The 21,122-nt window shown below is 39.7% G+C and overlaps 3 protein-coding genes across 3 annotated transcripts; all 3 read left to right on the top strand.

Moving 5' to 3' along the window:
* Positions 1-7,028: 7,028 nt before the first annotated feature.
* On the top strand, positions 7,029-10,721 carry LOC133743487 (hydroxyproline O-galactosyltransferase GALT6). The gene is made up of 7 exons (XM_062171442.1): positions 7,029-8,094; positions 8,544-8,776; positions 8,855-9,145; positions 9,244-9,372; positions 9,468-9,641; positions 9,859-9,966; positions 10,039-10,721. Exons 1-7 carry the CDS (start codon positions 7,284-7,286, stop codon positions 10,246-10,248), a joined length of 1,956 nt encoding a protein of 651 aa, XP_062027426.1. The 5' UTR covers positions 7,029-7,283; the 3' UTR covers positions 10,249-10,721.
* Positions 10,722-13,159: 2,438 nt separating this feature from the next.
* On the top strand, positions 13,160-15,763 carry LOC133745279 (transcription initiation factor IIB-2-like). Its single transcript, XM_062173337.1, has 7 exons — positions 13,160-13,633; positions 13,835-13,859; positions 14,565-14,694; positions 14,798-14,916; positions 15,018-15,106; positions 15,233-15,309; positions 15,378-15,763. The coding sequence occupies exons 1-7, from the start codon at positions 13,314-13,316 to the stop codon at positions 15,509-15,511; spliced, it is 894 nt and encodes a 297-aa protein (XP_062029321.1). The 5' UTR covers positions 13,160-13,313; the 3' UTR covers positions 15,512-15,763.
* A 2,434-nt stretch (positions 15,764-18,197) lies between these two features.
* LOC133706406 (AAA-ATPase ASD, mitochondrial-like) lies at positions 18,198-20,246 on the top strand. The gene has a single exon (XM_062131937.1). The coding sequence runs from the start codon at positions 18,409-18,411 to the stop codon at positions 19,912-19,914; it is 1,506 nt and encodes a 501-aa protein (XP_061987921.1). The 5' UTR covers positions 18,198-18,408; the 3' UTR covers positions 19,915-20,246.
* Positions 20,247-21,122: the final 876 nt, after the last annotated feature.

Genomic DNA, 21,122 nt, shown 5'->3' with positions numbered 1-21,122 from the left:
AGAGTATTCTTCCTTTTGTGTAAAAGGAAATGACTACATACTGCTTTAGCTTCTGAAGATCACTAGTTTGATGATGCTAAAACTATTTTAAACAAAAGATCATTCAACTAATCAAATAATGAAATCAAAACATGCATATGAGCCTCAAAGAGAAGAAATATATCTTACCGATTATTGAAAACCTTTCTTTGTCAAATGCACTTTGTGAGGGATTAGAATTTTGCATCCTTTGATTTTAATGATATGAAAAACAACTAAATGGCCAAAACCTTATCCAGCATTGAGTAATTATTGGTAGAAAAAATTCTAATCCCTGAGAATTAAATATCCACCATCCAACTCATTCTGAATCATATATTTATACAATGCATGCACTTAATTGTGCCTTAATCAAAGCTACTCAAATGATTATGCTGATCATGGTAAATTCATAAAAGCTATTTTCCATCTTCATTTTAGGACTAAATTTCACTATTTCAGTCAAGCATATATATGGAAAGCTGTGATTAAGGCACTAAACACCAAACCAATCCCATTAATAGCTAGTTTTGGGCTTTCTCTGCCTAGATTGGGTATGAAAATATCAGATGGGCCTCCTAATAGCTTTGTTCAGGGAAGATGGGTCTCTAAAATAAAGAACAAAAACCAGCGGGCATACTCCCACCAAACCCTACCTTTGAACGACCTGAAAGAAGGGTCATGAAGGGAAAAACCAACTAGCAACAAATACGAAGTTAAAGTTTGGGTCTCCAAACCCTAAACAAAGCTCAATGTTCAACACCGTATTTTCTGCCGCTGCTGAAGAAACGCCGCCCAAACTCTGACAACATGAAGAGGTAACAAGTGGTGGACATGATGATCAGAGAGGGAGATAGTTGGGTTCAAGATTTTGGTTTCAGCAGCGAAGAATTGGTGTTGTCTTACAGTGCTGCCAGAAAGAGTAAACTACAAAGAACGACGGATTTGTATCTGAATCATCATGAAATTCTGATCGACGTGTATCTAATGTCTTTACTATAGTGATTGATGATTGATGACACGTACAGACAATTACGGAAAGATTAAACCACAGGGTACTAACTAGTATTTAGCCCTTAAATTATCATCCTCATCTTTAGGTTCTAAATCACCTTCATCTTCCCAGTCTTCTTCATCCTCCATCTCTCCCTCTGTTGCCTCCGCACGAGGAATGAGCTCTTCTCGAGAGGTGGCACTACGTACGCAGCATAATGCCAATAACATAAGATTATAATAGCCTCCAATGCAAGACAATTGTAGCTTGTAGTTTATTTGGTTCCATCATAGATCAACTTTGGGAGTAGGAAGTCAATTTTGCATCTGATCCAATATTAAGTGTATATAAACGAAGAGTCAAAGCCACATTAAGAATGACGAGATGGGTTTCCTTAAGACCTCGTTTGGTTGCCGGAAAGGAAGATTTTCCCATGAGCATGGGAAAGTAAATTTCTCACTAGTTTCCCTACCAAAAGTAAATTTCTCACTAGTTTCCCTACCAATGTTTGGAAACACCGGGAAAGTAATCGAAAAATGTATTTTACTTTATTTTCCCTTTCCGATGTTTAGTTTGTGCATGAATAGGAAAGTAGATAACATCAATTTTTCAATAATATCTTTATTATCAAAACATAAACAATTCAAGATTCAAAAGTTTCTTGGATAATTTGGTAAAAACAACCATTAAAATAATCTTTAGAATATGCAATTAATGCATAGAAAGTATGAGGGAAAATAAATTCCATAAGGTGTGGGAGGATCTATTTTCCCTTCATGAAAGAAAGTTGTTCATTTCCTTGGGTGTGCCAAACACATAACCAAACGAGGCCTAAGGGTACTGTTTGACACGTTCAAATTAAGCATTTCATGAAAAAGGTACTCCCCACCACCGTGTACAACAATGCAGTCTTTCCCAATTTTGGATGCAGAATGAAACATCACAAAATGAATATTTGTCATTGCAGAAAAGTTTCTTTCTTAATTAAATTTTGAGAATATTGTAAAAGACTCGTGTAAATAATTGAAGAATTTCAAGGCTAAGAGACAGGCTGAATTATGCATCATTGTTTCAAATTTTCAATCTATTACTCCATAATATGTAGATTAGGATTTGCATATATTACCAGAGTATATTAGATTCTTGTGCATAATTTTAGTCGTCAAGCTTTGTCCTTTTTGCATCAGCAACAACCTGCAAACATGTGGCACACAGCTAATACAAGCTTTTGGTTTTCCGCCTTTCCGGCCCCAAATTTTAAAGCCTAACTTTCCAGAGTAAGAGACTTAGGAGACAGACAGGTAGTATATATTGTTTCATCCCCACTAAACTACAACTCCTAAGTTCATGTACCTAATCATACTTCTGTATAATTTATTAACAAGTGTGTTTTCTGATGTAAATTAGAGCCCCAGTAGTTCTTTATGAAAATAGAGAGTCACCTATTAGTAACATACTCATTCACCTTATATATTTAATTCAGAGAAAAATATTGACATATTTGATATGCGTATAATAGCCGTTGATGCTTTCATTTTCAATAGGAAATGGGTAACCCTGAAAAAGGCATGCACTTTTGTTTTGTTTGTGTTGATAGAAAGTAGTTGATCACTTCTTTCATCAGAGTTTGTAAAGCTAGTGGCGCTCCAACGTAAGCCACAGTCAAGTTGAGTAGTGCAACTTTTCTAGTTTTCTCTCTGGAGTTGAGCTATTCAATGATAGGTTAATTGCAATGCAATAATGCGTGTGACATATATACAGAGTCTAGCTAACAAAGGGTGGCTCTGAATTAATCAAATTTTTATCATGGAATATTGGTGTCAAATTGAACATTTGTGTGTTGTCAGATGAAGTAGATGTGACGTCCATATTCAACTTCATTCATTTTTGCACTAATATCCACAAAACTAAAAATAGAGAAATAAAAAGAAGAAAAATAGTCTTTTTTTTGGTCAATAGAAGAAAAATAGTCTACACATATTGTTTGTTTGGTTATGCAAGACTTCAAGTTCTGGTATTGTGATCTTTGAATAGTAGTTCAACTTGATGCTTGTTTTCTTTGAAGAAAAAAAAGGCAAGAACAAGAACATAAATGAAATGAGCTAGAGAAAAAAAAAATCAAACTAAAATTCAATAAAAAAGAAAATATCAAACTAAAAATTAATATGGAATGTGATTAAATTGAATGGGCTGGTCCATTTGTTTTGAGTTAGCTATCGATTTAGTTCAACGTACACTTTTCTATTTTCCTGAAAAGTAGTTCAACTGCTTAATTTAATCCTCAGGATATTCTTTCATTAGTTCTTGTAATATGGGGATGTTTAGTAACATCTGGGGACCTTCCTCGGCCAATTTGCGATATCTACAAAGCTGTTATGCAAATTAATGATTGTTTGTTGCGGAGTCAAATCAGACTTGACACCAATCACTATCTTCATTACAAAATGCCTTTAATTTGAACCCCGTGAAAATGAGATGTGCATAATATAGTGTTTGTCATATTCTATATGTAGTTAGTTGGCGATATTTGGTTGTTCCCTTCACAAAGGTTAAGGAATAGGATTACCATTTGCAAAAAGGACTTCTTTCTAAAGCACTTTCCCTACTTAAACAAATAGGATTACCATTTCTCTAATCCTTTTTCTATGATTCTTTACCCTAGTTAATCCCCTAATAATCCACGAGTGTATGCGTTGTTTTGAAGATTATATCAAGATCTTAATACTCAATAAGAGTTGGTGATTAATGATGTCATTAATGTTGGTGGATTCTAAAGTGGTAACTAGTTATGATAATTAATCATCTCCGATCCGCTCAACATATAAACCGTCATTGAAGTGTTAATTGATGCCATGTGTTTTGCTATTTCTAATACGGTTGGATGAGGGTTCATAAGATACATGTTATGATGTTAACATGCTTGAAAGTGATTTAGGTCATGGTAAGAGGTGCAAAAAGGGTAAGGAATGCAAAGAAAGTAATTCTTAAGAATGGTTTTTATTTTAGTTAGCCTAATAAAAGAAATTCTAAATTCACAGCACAAGCCTCTTTTGATGCTAATATCCTGTTGGAATAGTAATTAAGGGGCTAACTAGTGCTGATTATTATGAAATAATATCTTATAATGCATGGTCCTTTCTTTGAACAAGATATCTCATATCTCATAATGGTCGACAAGTGATTCGATGGAGAAATGTGAGCTGTACGTGTGTTCAAACTTCAAATTAACTGATTAACAAGCTAGCTAGTCACGCTGAGTTCTTTGAATATTAATATACATACTCCAGAATTTTGAGCTGCTCTTTTTCCAACTATCAAATTAGAGGCTTAGAAGTTTCATCAAACCATTATAAGAAAAAACAAATCTATAGGGGGTAGTCGACAGTTGATCGAGTTGGAGTACGTAGTCTAAAAACGTATGGACGACGAAAGCATGCAGTAGAATACGTGCGTACACCTGTCTCTGAAAGCTGGGTTTAGGGTTTACTCCATCCCTTCTATTGCCAAATGCCACCTTAAGTTTAGAACTGTTCAAGAGTGACTGCATCAGCAATCGGCATCATATCTGCAGAAAAAGAGGAGCGAGCTCGTCAGCTAGGTTATTTTGGAAGATCGGATCGGAGTCAGTGACTGACTCGATCTGAGTCACAGCTAGCTAGGGCGGACTTTTCCAGAGAGATATAGCAACAGTAGTATCGCTACTCGCTAGAGTATAATACAAATTTGATACTTGCCATGCATGGCTGCTACATATATGTATAGAACCACCCAGCTAGCTTAATCCATAAGTATTGCTGTAAAGTTTGTTTCTTTTATAACCCTGTGTGTCTCTCTCGCATAGCTTAGTTTCTGTTCCAATAGCATTTCGTTGTTTTTGTTACAGCTTCGATTCTGATCATGACGTACGCTTGGACTGTTTTACAATGCTTCGTTAATTATTAGGGCACGGGATATTATTACACAAAGTTTTGTAATTGTTTAAGAATGGGAGAGATAGGAGATTGAGTAAAAAAGGATTAATCATATCCATATGAGTTCATAGCATCTATCAAGTACCAACCACAAGGAACTTTTGAGTTTAGCCTTTGCGATGTCTTTTTAATCACTTTTTTACCAAACATTTAGCTATAGATTTCTTGCATATATATTGAAATATATTGTTAGAGTTGCATATATATTGAAATATATTGTTAGAGTTGCATATATATTGAAATATATTGTTAGAGCATCTTTAAGAATTCATATGAAACTGATGATTAGATAGAAAACAATGAAAACCCTAGCAGCGCTCCCTCTCGCGCTAACTCTAGTGCCGTCTCCCCAGGTCGGCAATAAGCAGAGCCGCTCTGGCCGGCTTCCAACCCCAAGGCATTTGGGTCAGTTTCCTCCCATAACTTTTGAGCCTTCTAGTCTTCGGGTTCACCTACCCCTGTCGAGATCTGCTGCTGTTATCAATGACCATGGCGGCGGGATTGTTCTATTATGTCCAGACCGTGGAGACGCCTACGGCGGCCCAAACCAGCCTTCAAACCTCAGACCCTTGGTTTCGATCCTCTTTCTCCCGTCGACTGTCCTTGTTTTGTCAAGACTTGAACCGTCCTCTTGGGAAGGCTGCCTGCAATCGTCGTGGTGGCCTGATTGGTGGAGGCTAGATTTTCAGATCTCTGCACTGGATGGTGGCGGTGGCCTATACTATGGTAGAGAGGTTTTTACAATCAGGTTGCCTTCGTCAAGAAGCATAGATGCTCAATGCTGCAGTCCAAAGTCTGGGGATCGTCACCATGCTTCATCGTTGTCGGGTTGGTCTTGGCTGCTGGAGGTGTTGAAGTCAAGCTGTTTGATGGAGGCGCTGGAGGTGCGAAAAATTCTGCTTCGATTTGCAAGGGCAGGGACTAGAGGCGTCAGGCCTCGATCTGAGGGTCTGGAGACAGGCAATTTTGCATCCCGCCGAACTGGTGGTGGAACACCATGCATCGTGCCAGACAATGGTGTCTTCCCGATGGGGATGCCCACATCACGGCGGGTTGGACGTCTGCTGGCGATTTTGGTGAAGAGGGAAGCATGCTGGTGGGTCCTGGGGCTTCTTGGGTTGCTAGTTCTTCAATCAAGTTTTGGGCAAGGATCTCTTGGGTCTGGCATGAGCATTGGGTCTTTGTACCCATTCTTTAATTAGTGTTGTTTTTTTAACTAGCCTATTACTATGCAAGATTTGTTCATAGTTATAGGCTCACTTTAAATAAGTGAGCGATAAGTTCGAATATAGTAGGTCTATCCTATGTACCACTGTGGCTCCTCCACAAATTCTTGTCTGGCTATTATTATGTGTCAGCGGATGGGTATGTAATGGCCTTCTTGGCATGAGTTATTATTATCAATGGATTTCCATTATTCAAAAAAAAAAAAATGAAACTGATGATTAGATTTGAGTCGAAAAGAATTAATCATGCACATAAAAAGTTTGTAACATTTACCAAATACCAACCATAAGGAAGTTTTGAGTTTAGCCTTTTGCAATTTCTTTTTTATCCAACAATTATTTAGAGATCTCAAGCATACATATTTCTTAATTATTACAACTATAAAACTCTACAATCCGCAATGTAATCTATAAACTGTTTTAAAAAAAAAAATTACTCATTTGTTCATATTTGAGTTTGTACATTGAATGAGTTATTTGATCTCTGATTGAGTCAATAATCAGTTACTAAAAATTCTTTTATTCGTTGTTATTCGGTTATAACAATTAGATATTTTACCCAAAATTTTTGTTAATCCAAAGTATGACTATGATATACTCCGAAATTTTTTACCGGTTATTCAGGCTGTGAAACAACTCAAATTTACTGCAGTTAATTACCCTAACCATAGTAGGATAATCAGTCTTTAAGTTCTGGCAACTAGTGTGATTACTAGTCCAACCCCACCTCCAATTGTTTTATTCCCATTTACGTGTGAGGATCTTCAAACTTCAATTTCTATGCCCTTTTAACCAGAGCATCTCATTTTTTGAAAACAAAAAAAAAAAAATTGGTTTCTGATCAACAGAAAAAGCCGTTGTTTTCCACCGACCTTCAAAAACCCAAAGCTCCTTTCTTTCCCAACCCCTCTCTCTCTCTCTCTCTCTCTCTTGACGCGTCTCTCTCATTTGGGACCTGCTCGTCCCAACCTGGGTTCCTCAAATTTGAATCAAAGACTCGTTTTTTCACCAACACCCAGATTCCAAAGGCTTCGTTTTTACGTCAAAGCTTGGTTCTTGCGGAGATTTCTAGGGATGGGGAGGGCCAAATTGGACCGATTCGGCGCCGTTTTGACGAGGCAAAGATCGGTTCAGATTCTGGTGGGTATTGGAATTCTGTATATAGTCTTAGTCACTTTAGAAATCCCCTTCGTTTTCACAACCGGGTTCAGCTCCATCTCCGCGGACAGCTTGACCCGACCCGATAGGCTCCACAGCAGAGTGGAGGAGAAAGAAGCCCCGACCCGCCCACTCGAACGCGTCTCGCAAAACTCGAACCAACCGACTCAGAGCCGCCGACCCGGCGACCCCAAGGTGGTGTCGGGTCTGGTATTCGACCCGAAGACGTTCGATTCGGAGCTTTACAAGTCGGCGAAGGTTGCTTGGGAAGTGGGCAAGAAGGTCTGGGAAGAGCTGCAGTCCGGGAGGGTCCGAATTGCGAAGGAGCGGGTTGCCGGAAACGGATCGGAGTCGTGCCCGCATTCGATTACGGTAACCGGGTCGGAGTTTTCGGAGCGGGGTCGGGTCATGGTGGTGCCGTGTGGGCTGACGTTGGGGTCGTCTATAACGCTGGTGGGCCGGCCCAGGGCGGCGCATGAGGAAACGGAGCCGAATATTGCGCTGGTTAGGGAGGGACAGTCGGTGATGGTGTCTCAGTTTAAGGTTGAGTTGTTGGGGTTGAAGACTGTGGAGGGTGAAGACCCTCCGAGGTTGTTACATTTCAATCCGAGGTTGAAGGGGGATTGGAGTGGGACCCCTGTGATTGAGCTCAACACTTGTTACAGGATGCAGTGGGGATCGGCGCAGCGGTGCGAGGGGTGGAAGTCCAAGGCCGATGAAGAAACCGGTGAGTGTGGATGATTGCCGCATTGTGCATTTTTGATAAGAGAAATGTGTTATGTTGTCGCGGTGAATTGAATTGTTTTTGATTGGTAGTTTAGAATCGGGGAATTGGTCAATGTGGTGTATTGTTTGGTAGGAGAAAAGGAAATGGCTTTTAAGGTGTGTCATTGATAGCTTGATGGTTAAGGCTTGGAGAAGAAATAGTAATGTTTTTGAGTGATTATGCATATAGTACCTAACTGTTTATAAAATGTGCTAGGATAGTAATAAGATTGTATACTTCTTTCCTACTTTGGAGGATTTTATTTTGGTTGTTGCCTTATTATAAAACTGTTTGAAAGTGTATTAAAACAAGGATTTTGTTGTTTGGATTGTTTACCATTTATTGTTGCTTCAGTTTGTTCATCTTTACTGTGACCGGGCAAGTTGTGTAATTCGTTATATTGGTTTTAGTTGATGGGCAGGTGAAGTGTGAGAAGTGGATTCGTGATGATGATAGTCACTCGGAAGAGACCAAGGCAACGTGGTGGTTGAGCAGGCTAGTAGGTCGAAAGAAAAAGGTGACTGTTGACTGGCCATTCCCGTTTGGAGAGGAGAAACTGTTTGTTTTAACTCTCAGTGCTGGCTTGGAGGGTTATCATGTTAATGTTGATGGGAGGCATGTCACCTCTTTTCCTTATCACAATGTGAGTAATATTCCGCTACGATTTGACTTCATAGGGAGTTTTGGATGTTTTTTCTAAGAGTTTTTGTAACATTGACAGGGATTTTCTCTTGAGGATGCCACCGGGCTTTCTCTAAGTGGGGATGTTGATCTGACCTCAGTATATGCCGCTTCTCTTCCCACATCACATCCTAGTTTTGCTCCACAGAAGCATCTTGAGATGTCACCCACATGGCGTGCCCCACCTCTTCCTGATGGGGAAATCGAACTCTTCATTGGTATCCTTTCTGCAGGCAACCATTTTGCTGAGAGGATGGCAGTAAGGAAGTCTTGGATGCAACACAATCTTATCAAATCTTCAAAAGTGGTAGCTCGATTCTTTGTAGCACTGGTAAGTATGGCAACAAGAGCACTTGAATATTTTTCATTCATTGAGGTACATTACTTTATATGGGAGATTCTCAATCTTTTCCATTGATACTTGGACAGCATTCTAAAAAGGAAGTGAATGTTGAGCTAAAGAAAGAAGCAGAGTTCTTTGGTGATATTGTCATAGTGCCTTACATGGATAACTATGACTTGGTGGTCTTGAAAACTGTTGCCATCTGTGAATATGGGGTGAGTTCTTGAATAAACCCATAAATGAAGGCGCGATATTGTTATTTTTTCTTTTTTACTTGAATTATAATGCAGTGTTATTGCTTTGGTTTCAGGTTCGTACAATGTCAGCTAAGTACATTATGAAATGCGATGATGACACATTTGTAAGAGTGGATGCTGTTATCATTGAAGCAAGTAGAGTTCCAAAGGGAAGAAGCTTGTATGTGGGGAACATAAATTACTACCATAAGCCTCTGCGCTATGGAAAATGGGCTGTGACATATGAGGTACAGAAGCACTCATTGTTGCTGATATCTTTAATCATGGAATAATTATCCTTCCTTAATTCCTTTTATATTTCTTAGTTGAAGAATGTTAATCATGTCGCAAAAACTCAGATGTAAAGTCTGTAGTATTGACTTGTCAGAATCTGACCTGGTTGAATGCTGCATAGATTTGATAATAATACTCCCTAGTCATTCGCTTTTCGTTTTCTTGTATCAGGAGTGGCCAGAAGAAGATTATCCACCTTATGCAAATGGACCAGGTTACATTTTGTCATCTGACATTGCGAAATTCATCATATCCGAGTTTGAGAGTCGTAAATTAAGGGTAAGTGACAAATCATACTTGCATGATAATCTATGCTTAAGTTGATTATAAACAATCTGAGCTGTGTTGCAGTTGTTCAAGATGGAAGACGTAAGTATGGGAATGTGGGTTGAGAAGTTCAACAGCTCAAAACCAGTAGAGTACATGCACAGCTTGAAATTCTGCCAGTTTGGGTGTATAGAAGATTACTTCACAGCCCATTATCAATCTCCAAGGCAGATGATTTGCTTGTGGGATAAATTGAAGAAGCTCGGAAGACCACAATGCTGCAGCATGAGATAGCACTAACTGTCGTACTTGTCACCAGTCATCTTGATAATCTAGGAGAGAACATGGAAGTTTTGCTTGCAGCTATAGCATCATGATCATAGATTGTATAGTCTTTTGAGGACAGGACAGGACAGGTTGGGTAATCGTATCTAGGTCCCTGTACAAAGAAATTTGCCTTCCAGAAAATTCTCTTCATTGTTTCTCGCTCGCACTTTGCTTCCTTTTTTTGATCTGAGACTTGAGGTTGGAAGATGATGAAGAAGAAGTGGTCGACAAGATGGGTTTGGAGAACGCTTCCACGCAAATTCCAGGTGCTAATATTTACATTTTGAACAAGAGGAACAGATGGGAATGAATATTTATTTATATTCAAAGCCTGTTACCCATTTGCCCCAATTCAAGTCTCTGAATAGCTCATTATTTCAAGTCACATGGACATGGATCATCAAATCTACTATATACTGATACTGATATATGTTGGGCCACACTATCAGACAGTCTCTCATTTCCAACCCGTAGAACTTTGGTCTTCAATTTTTTCAATAAGCAAAAAGAAAAAGAGAAGGCCAGTGCAATCTATGATGTAGGATAGAATCATATATTCTCATGACCAAAAAATTTAAGAAAAAGGAAGAATGAGATAAGGAGGAGAATAAACATGTAGAAACTTGTCTAGTTTGTCCGTGATGAATTATCGTGATAACTATGCAAGTATACAGTAACTATAATAATACAATGTGGTAACGATACAGTAACTGTTGTTGACATACTTCAAATTCAAATATGAAGTAGATAAAAGGGTTAAGCAAATATAAAACTAAGAAAAAGAATGTATATTCCATACAATATTGGGTGGTAGGTGCCCAGGTGTAAAATATAATTAGTCATTGAGGAAAGAAAGTAATAGTCCACCTCAATTCCTCTTATGACATTTTGCACGTTTTACATGCAATAGTCCTTTCCTCCTCTTGGTGACTTTTCTGTACATGGTGACCTTAGAGCAACTCCAACAGCTTCGCCATATTTTGATTTTTCTCTATTTTAGGGAAAAATAAACCTCTTTTGCTCAAACAGATTCCCCATAACTATCCATATATTTAGGGAAAGTGAGGAAGTTCCCTATATTTACAGCAATCTCTATAATTTTAAGGAAGAATATGGAGATTTCAGAGATTACTGTAAAATAGGGAATCTGTTGGAGTTGAAGAAGAAAAAGATGCTAAATCTTTGACTTTTGTTTTCCTATTATACATAAATTATAGGGAAGCTGTTGGAGTTACTCTTACAACTCGTATGTGAACTTCACCAGTTTAAAATATTAGTTTATGATGGTGTGAATCATTATCAATGTATTGGGTGTCAAACTAATGACTACATTTAGTTCTAACTAAAAACTCGTGAAGGATACAAGTTGTTGATGAAAGTGTAATTAGTAATTGTCATTTATCAAAATTAGTTTATTATCGTGTGAATCATTGGTCAACGCATCAGGTGTCAAACTGATAAGTACATTTGATTTTAACTAAAAACTCGGGAAATTATCTAAGTAGTTGATGAATGCGTAATCAGTAATCGTCATTCATTGAAATCAGTAGTTAATGTAGGATATAAGTCCTAAATCTTACGGTGAGAAACGTTAACTATCTTGTTTAAATAAATCTCTCCGTCGAAAACTTAAATGCAGAGATTTATATATAGATTTATACGGATGAAATTAAAAAACATGATGGCATAATCTTCCAAATTCCTTGACTAAATGGTATATGGAATAAGAAACAAGATCAACCAAATTAAACCCTACTAAAACTATAGTAAGCTGAAACCCTAAGACCCTCGGTTGCCATCTCCTTCTCGTCCGGCGGCGGCCGGCGTCGGGACTAGCCTCCTGCTACACCGTCGTCATGGTTTTGCTGCCGGACGGGAGATCTAATGCCCCTGGGTTTGTTGAAGGGTTTTGGCTCGAGGTTTCCGTCCGAAAGTTCGGCTGGTAGGGTGCGAGGGGTGCGCGTGCTTCACGAGGCCGGTCGTCGATTCATGCTGCTGGTTTTCTGGGATCGACGGTGGCCATGGATCCCGATTGATGGCTGTGCGGTTGCAGGGCCTGCAGAGATGGGTCTTCTGTGCTGCTGCATGTTGCGGCGGCGTCGGCTGTGCACGGCTTCGATCGCCGGAGAGGGCGTGGCAAGGTGGGCGCGGTGCCGCAGCGACGTGGGTCGGGCGGACCTTGACCGGACGAGTGCGGTACGACGGCGTGGTGGAAGGGACACGGTGGACTGGCCGAACCAATGATGGGCCTGGTGCATTCCTTGGTGGACTCCCTCTTGGGCTGGGGTCTGCCCTAGTCCATAGCTAATTTGGGCTAGGGTTCTGCTCTAGTCCATAGCTAATTTGGGCTAGGGTTCTGCTCCAGTCCTTTGCTATTTGGGCTAGGGTTTAGGCCCTTGGCCCAACCCTATGTTTTTAGGCTATGTACTTTTGTTTTTTTTATTTTGTGCCTATTTTACTATGTATGTTCATAGTTTCATAGGCTCGCTGAATAAGTGAGCACTGGTTGTCTAATGAGTGGTGCTAGCATACCACGTCCTAAACTTGTCCTTGGTATGGCAAATGAAGGTATGTATCCGTGCCATTCTGGCTTGAGTATGAATGAAATTGATGTTTGGTTCAAAAAAAAAAAAAAAAAAAAAATGGTATATGGAATTAAATCCAAACTTCCCAAACGAGTAAAAAAATCACTAGAATCCTCCCATTGACAACCCATATTGACTCACCCTTACATTGAATTTGGGTGGATAAGTTTCACACCTTCACGCCAAAACAAATTACCAAGAAGAAACCAGGGATTTGACCAAAAAAAGAAAGAAAGAAGAAACCAGGGCGAAATGACGCTTCCACCCTCGCAGCGTCTTCTTCACTCCTGTAGACTGTAGTGTATAAATACCGCCCTGCACAACACTCCTTTACCGCTCTCCAGGATTTACAGTACTGTAAAGATTTAGCTAAACCGGGTCCGACCGACACCAACGTAGGTAGGATCACAAAGGTATAAAACCAAAGTGGGTTAGTCCAGTTGTCACATGTCTGATACGTTCTGCCAAGCGTGCAAGTGTTTCACGGAGGTTGTTGTCTCCGACCACGCGACCGGCGGCACCTCGTCGTGCTCCGAATGTGGGACTGTTGTGGTGGACGAGGTTCCCGAGTGGGTTTCTGTCCCCGACCGGGAAGACCCGACCCGGGAGCCCAGCAAGCCGGTTGGACCCGAGAGTGGGGTTTCCGGGTCCAATGGAGCAGCAGCCTCCGACGAGGAGGCATCGCCGGCGCGGCGGGGGAAGCGGCGGAGGAGGCCACGCCCTCCGCCTTTTGACGGGTTTGGTTCTATTGCTGCCGTGTCTGACAGGTTAGGTTCGAATTTCGATGAGTTTTGGTGATTGTTTTTTTTTTTTTTTTGAGGAGAGTTTTGGTGATTGTTTAGTGAAATTGAAGCTAAAGTTTTGAAACTTTAATACTAAAGAAGTGAAAAGATTTTTTTTTTTTTTTTTTTTTTCATTTGGAGAATTTGATTAGTGTTAATTTGTAATTTGTTGGTGTGGTTTTGCAGGTTGGGAATTGTTGCTGCCATAAAGGTATGACCTTTACTCAACAATTATGTAACAAGTTGTTTTGAATTGAGAATGTTATGTGCGAGTTTTGGAGTATGAGTGTGATTGGTGGAGGCTAGATGATGGGTTGGAGTTGAATGATTAAAATTGTCAATGTTGGTTTAAGTCAAAGGATTATTTTAATGGTTACAATTCCTGTATAAAATAATTATGCATTCTTGTTTTCAAATGGTATTTTAATGCTTCTCTAGGAAGAATGTTATTGGTTTAATGTTGGAGAGTGAAAAATTTCATACTGGAGAATCCCATTTGAGTCGATGAAATTAATCTGATTCCTTTCACATGTTCGATTACCTTCCTTGGACCTTTGATCGTTGTTGTTTGTGAGTAATGTTGCCACTCTTGTGGATTTGCAGCCTGTCTTCCCTTCGTGCATGTTTGAGTAACTCCGAAATCCATTCTGTTTATTACTGAAGAAGTGTAGATATATATAGCTTCAGTTCATGGACATCAGTTGGTAATCGATATTCCAGTCGTGTTATGGAGCTGCTGTTTGTTGAAGTCAAATCTTTTGATATATCGTTGTGTTTCTGTAGAAGGAATATGTTATCTCGATCACAGATTCATTTCATCTTTTCTATTTAGGGTTGTTCACCTGAAAAGCGATTGGATTTTATGTTTATTTCACAATGAAACAGATTACTTATGGTTTTTCCTCTTTTCTATTAGGATCGAGCCAATGATATATATAAGAAGGTGGTTGATCAGAAACCTCTCAAATTTAGGACTCCGGATGCAGTTGTGGCTGCTTGCGTCTACATTGCCTGTAGACAAGAAAATAAGCCCTGTACTGTGAAAGGTAGAATGAAATTTTTATTCCGCGTGATTAGCTTTTTTGGTTTTTTTTTATTTTTTTTATTTATGTGCACAAGTGTTAACTAAACTCTGTGGATTTCAACCAGAGATGTGCTCAGCAAATGGAGCTACCAAGAAAGAAGTTGCCAGGGCAAAAGACTTCATCATGAAATACTTGGAGACTGAGGGTCAGGAAATAGGAACTATTCATGCTGCAGCCTTTCTGGTAAATCTGCTCAGAGAACTATTCATTTGTATCCCGATATGTTGTTTTCTTGTCGGAGATGTTCTTTGTGCTACAACACAATTTCCATCCATTTTCTGTAGAGACGTTTTTGTTCCGTTCTTGGAATGTCAAATATAGAAGTCATGGCTGCCCAAGAAACAGTGAAGAAATCTGAAGAACTTGTTTTAAGGTTTGATACTGTAAAGCTGAGAATACTTTAACTGCAAAAGCATTTATAGTCTGTTCGAGCATTAGGGTTGGATAGTTTCTTTCTTTCTAACTAGTGATAAGCTGTTATGTGTTCCCAATTCTGCAGGAGGAGCCCAATATCGCTGGCAGCTGTTGTCATTTATATCATTACTCAACTATCAAATGACAAAAAGGGTGTTAAAGGTTAGAAAGCTGTGAACCTGTTAATTATACTCTTGCAAAAAGCCTTTACTGATCTCTTTTGATTGCAGATATTGCGTTTGTCACTAGAGTGGCCGAAGCGACCATAAAAAATTCGTACAAAGATCTGTATCCTCATCTGTCAGAGGTCATACCAGCCTGGTTTGCCAAGGAGGAAGATTTGAGGCAGCTGCCACCAGCTTAACAGTTTGGTTATGCTCCATCTTTCATTTTCTGAAGGCATTAGGAATTCTTTCTAGTCCATTTATTTTGTTCTTTACGGTGTAAATAGAATAGGTTGCTAGAGCAGAGAGACCCAAATTAGAGGCTTTAAATTTCCGATGTGGGTTTTCCCCGTCAAATTTGTTGTTTGTAAAATGGTCTTCACCCTAGTATTAAAATGCAGCCATTCTCAAGTCACCTCTATATTCCCATTAGCTTTTCTTTTGAGTAGTGTATCCCTCATCCTCCAAAAATCCAAGTATTTATAGCATTACAGAATTCAACAAAGATTTTTTTTTTTTTTTTGGGTGATACAACAAAGAAAACATAACTATAAGACAAAGCCTATATTACATTTCTCTTCCAGTTGATCTAAATAGAACGCTGTAGACAAAGAAAGGGGGAGAGAATTAAACCACGATATTGGATTTTGTCAAGAAGAATCTAAAGCTACAAGATGGTCAGTAATGAAGTTAGCCTCTCGATAAATGTCTAAAAAAGATTGAAGAAAATTGTCCCGATAATCTCTTGATATCTGCTAGCGGAGGCTGGATTCTCAAGGAATATTTTCCTTCACTTTTTATGAAGGAGAGCAATACCTTATGAAAAAATCCCGAAGTTGAAATGTTGAATGGACCACTGGTCCTGTCTCTGTCGCTCTCTAACTCAATGAATGTACTTGTTGAACTAGTCTACCACACCACACTATCACACTCATATATTGTCCTTTACATGCATATGGTGATTTCTTATTGCAGCAGCTTTGCAGGCTTTTCTGAAAGCATCGAATATATGATGCAGTTTCAAAGTGAGTATCATGATCTTTAGAAGAATCTCAGGTCTAAGCTTTATACCATATCTATTTCCGAGACTAATTACTGAATTACTGTCAATGAATCGATCTCAAGACATATAAAATTATCTATTTCCGTGACTAATTCCTAGTAATGAATCAATCTCAAAATATCTAAAGACACTTTATTGGAAAGAAATGTCTCACTATTGAAGTATTGAGTCAGTATATTAGCTATGTACATAACAAGATAGGATTCTCCACTTAATAGTGACAACTTAGTCACACTTTCTAATTACCATAGAAAAGGGAAGAACACCCACAGCTTGTTATTTTTGTTTCATAAACAAATCACCTGTGATTAATTCATTAATCTATATTTCCACTCCCATGCGGAGACCCTCTTTATTCCTTTGGGTGCTTATTGCGTGACACGTGTCCCTTGGTAGACCCAATGGATTAGTCACCTCCCATCCTATGCAATTTGTGTACACTTTTTGGTCCACACTCCACGTAGGTTCACCAATCAACATATAAATTATGTACCCTAAAGTTAAGACTTTATTCACCACCTTTAGGGATCTAGTATGGACCGGGGCACCATTCCTTTAGGGTTTGGCAGGTCGTTGATGGCGGGTCAAGGTTGCTGGTGGCGGCGTTGCAGCGCGGTGGCAGAGTCCTGCTTCGGCGGGTAGCGCGGCGGCTGATGCCGAAGCCGCTGGTGTGGTCCACGGGGGTGGACTGGCTGCATGTGGCGGCGGGATTGCTTGCTTTCTGGGTTGATTTGCTAGTAACGCTGGCTTGGCTGTTCGGAGTTGCTTTTTTGGCTGCTCGGAATCTCGGGTCTGGCGGTTTGGAGGTAGCTGGTATGGTGGCTACATTGGGTATGGATGACGTATGCATTCGGCAACGGTCGACGACTGCAACGGGTTCCTGGGCTGGTGGGCCTAACTCAGCCCATATGTTGGGTTCAGATTCTCCTTTGGGTTGGATTTGGGATCCAGGAGACAGTGTGGTTGAATTTCTGCTCAATTGTCAAGAGGCTTGCCCTAAAGCTAAGGGCAAAATGAAACTCTAAGTTTTCCGTTTTTCTGTGCCTAGTATTTGCTTTCTAGAGTCTAGTGCTATGTAAGTTTTTTTTTTTGATCAAGAAGAAACTTCATTAATAAATGAACTGGATACAATGAGTTTTGGCATCATCTCATACACAGAAATGGCTACTGGACTTCACACTGGAACTCCAACATGACTGACTAATGGAGTCTAGTGCTATGTAAGTTAGTTTCTCTAATTGTACACCAATTGAGGTCTCTAGGCGATTGGGGTTGCTATAACAAGAAGCTTAGATAGTTTTGGGTTTTGAGCATTTAGCTAGGCACTTTAATAAGTGAGCGCATTTGTCTGCAGTGAGGGTCACTTGTCATTTGCTTGGCAGCTTGTGCCATCTAGAACTGTTGGTATGAGACAGCTTGTGATGTATGTGCCTTCTGGCCATGGATAAGTTAATGAAGTTATCTATTTCTAAAAAAAACTTAAAATTTCTATTCAAAAGTTATTACTGTTGATAGATTGCAAAGGATGGAAATATTCGTAGTATGACAGACATTATTGGAATTTCTTACTTAGGCTCAAAATAGTAATTAGTCTAATGCGAAAGTATGAAACATTGTATCTCAACATCATGTTTTCAGTTTCTATCATTTTTACGATTGCAATTTCTACATATATTACAAAATGTCGTTTATAATTACACAAAAAAGACATGATTTCCGCTTGAAATAAACCCTACTAGCTAGAGTGAATAAACTTTTACGGTTGACTGTCCAAGTGACTTTTGCATTATTGATTTAGAAATTTGCAAACCGACTGCTTTCTGTCATTTGCTTATAAACGACTCCATCCTTCTCACATTATCCACCTACCTTCACAAACCCAGTCTCACAGTCTCACTCTTCTTTTTCATCAAACACAAAAGTCATGAGAGAAAAGGCCTTCCCTTTAGCCACCATCAGATTCCTAGTCTCTTCTATGTACACAAACACAAACAACTAGCTATAGAGCTCTTTAGCTCAGATTCTAACCCAACAATGATACCGCCAACGATGAACCAGATGTGGACAACAATGGGTTCAACCCTAGCCAGCTTCATGTTTGTTTGGGCCATCATCCGCCAGTACTGCCCTTACGAGCTCCGTAGATTCTTTGAAAAATACTCCCACAGAATCATGGGCTACTTCTACCCCTACATCAAAATCTCCATCCACGAGTTCACGGGCGACCGCCTCAAGCGGAGCGAGGCCTACGCCGCCGTGGAGGCCTATCTCAGCTCCAACACTTCAAAAAGCGCCAAAAGACTCAAGGCAGAGATGGTCAAAGACAGCAGCAACTTGGTTCTGAGCATGGACGAGTATGAAAGAGTCACAGATGAGTTTCATGGTGCAACTGTGTGGTGGGTTCTGACCAAAGCTCTGTCGCCGGGCCGGTCCATGTCAATGTCTTACTATCCGGAGCAGGAGAAAAGGTTTTACAAGCTCACTTTTCACAAGAAGTACAGGGAGATCATCACAGGGTCTTACTTAGACCATGTGGTGAAAGAAGGCAAGGAAGTTAGGGTTAGGAATAGGCAGAGGAAGCTTTACACAAATAGCCCCGGTTACAAGTGGCCTAGCTACAAGCAGACTATGTGGAGTCACATTGTGTTTGAGCATCCAGCGACGTTCGAAACAATGGCGTTGGAGCCAGAAAAGAAGAAGGAGATCATTGAAGACTTGGTGACTTTTAGTAAGAGTAAAGATTTCTATGCAAGAATTGGGAAAGCTTGGAAAAGGGGGTACTTGCTTTATGGGCCACCAGGGACTGGGAAGTCCACCATGATTGCAGCAATGGCTAACTTGCTGAGCTATGATGTCTATGATCTTGAGCTCACTGCTGTGAAGGACAACACAGAGCTGAGGAAGCTTTTGATCGAGACGACAAGTAAGTCTATAATTGTCATTGAGGATATTGATTGCTCACTTGATCTAACAGGTCAGAGGAAGAAGAAAGCAGAGAAGGGTTGTGTGGAAGATGAGATTAATAAGGCAAGTAAGGAGAGGATGAAGGAGCCAAAAGAGGAGGGTGGTAGTGGAAGTAGTAAGGTCACTCTTTCTGGGCTTTTGAATTTCATTGATGGGCTTTGGTCTGCTTGCGGGGGTGAGAGGCTGGTGGTTTTTACTACTAATTATGTTGAGAAATTGGATCCTGCATTGATTAGGAGGGGTAGAATGGACAAGCATATTGAGCTTTCTTATTGTAGTTTTGAAGGATTCAAAGTTTTGGCAAAGAATTACTTAAAGCTTGAGAGTCATGAAATGTTTGATAGGATTCAGAAGCTAATGGGAGAGACCAAAATGACCCCTGCTGATGTAGCTGAGAATCTCATGCCCAAGTCTCCACAAGATGATCCAGAGAGGTGTCTTTCGAATTTCATTCAAGCTCTTGAAGAAGTTAAGGAGGAAGAAGAAGCCAAGAAGAATGCTGAAGAAGTGAAAGAGATTGCTGCTACAACAAAGGAGCTGCCACAAGAAAACAAAGATGTTGAGGTAACAGAATGATCTGGGGAGCAATGAGAAAACTTCATTGTAGAGTATTAGTTACTTTTGTGAAGAGTTTCGAATTTTCTGAGGGCAAGTGGGCTGATAATGGGTTTGGGTTCATGTTCAAGCAATTAGTGTTTATCCAAAAGCCTTTCCTACTTTTCATTTGCGAAATCAATAACAAGTAGATAGAGTTTATCCAAAAGCACCTTTGTGTTTACACCTCAACGACTTTCCTCTTTACACTACCCAAAATATGCCGTGAATGAAGTATGTACTATACATTCATCGATCGTATGAAGAAACTACCATCTGCTCGTGCGTTATATATGATTATGTGTTTATCTTTTCTCTTGTTCTCATATACACGAAACATAATTACAGTCGTGACTAGAAAAATCTCTCAAGATGACTAAGAGCATGAACATAAAAACAAAACAAGATGATAACCGTAATCTCTTAATTCAATCCAAGTTTTGAATACCGATATCTGGTGATGCTGTGAATGAATCACATTGCAGTCATTAACTCATTATATATGATCGAACAAATAAACTGTAAGTTCTTCCAGAGATGATTGGACTTTGTACTAAGCAATGATGAAAGGCTTAGATAGGGGTGGTGATAGGACAAAGCAGAGAAGCACCTCGTGAGTGATGTAGATTCGGTTTTGGATTCTTGTTTCTCCACCGGAGAGAAATTAATCCATATCACAACAAAACAAAACAAGCTCATCCTAACTCAATCTTGAAAGTGACCAACTTTATGCAGTGGCCACCACACAACCCACCACTTTCTCTCAGTAACCACCACCTTCTCTTCTCAACAAAGTTATAACTGACCACGCTAGCCCCCGAGCTTCTCTCTAGTACAAAGGCTTGGATAAAATCAAATAGAAGACTAAAAAGTACCTTCGGAAACAAACAGATGGAAGGGAGCAGTAGATGAAGCACTGAAGCCCACCAGAACTAGTTTTCAGACGCCTTTTGTTCTTATTCACATGCCCTATTAGAGCATCTTCCATATAGGTCATTTTCCCATTTTTGGCCTACCTTTCTCTTCCACCATAAGCCATTACACGGACTTCAAAAAAAAAAAATTTGGCCTCCTAACATTTGGAAGGCCAAATTTGGTTTCCCATTTCATAGGCCACATGGTGGATTTCATCTGTTTTTTATGTTTTGTTTCTTTATGTATTATTTTTTATACACTTATGAAATAATAAT

The sequence above is a fragment of the Rosa rugosa genome, chromosome 4 (assembly GCF_958449725.1).
Source record: "Rosa rugosa chromosome 4, drRosRugo1.1, whole genome shotgun sequence".
In the NCBI taxonomy this organism is placed as follows: domain Eukaryota; kingdom Viridiplantae; phylum Streptophyta; class Magnoliopsida; order Rosales; family Rosaceae; genus Rosa; species Rosa rugosa.
The sequence above is the reverse complement of the archived record's forward strand: the minus strand, read 5'-3'. Positions and strand labels throughout refer to the sequence as shown.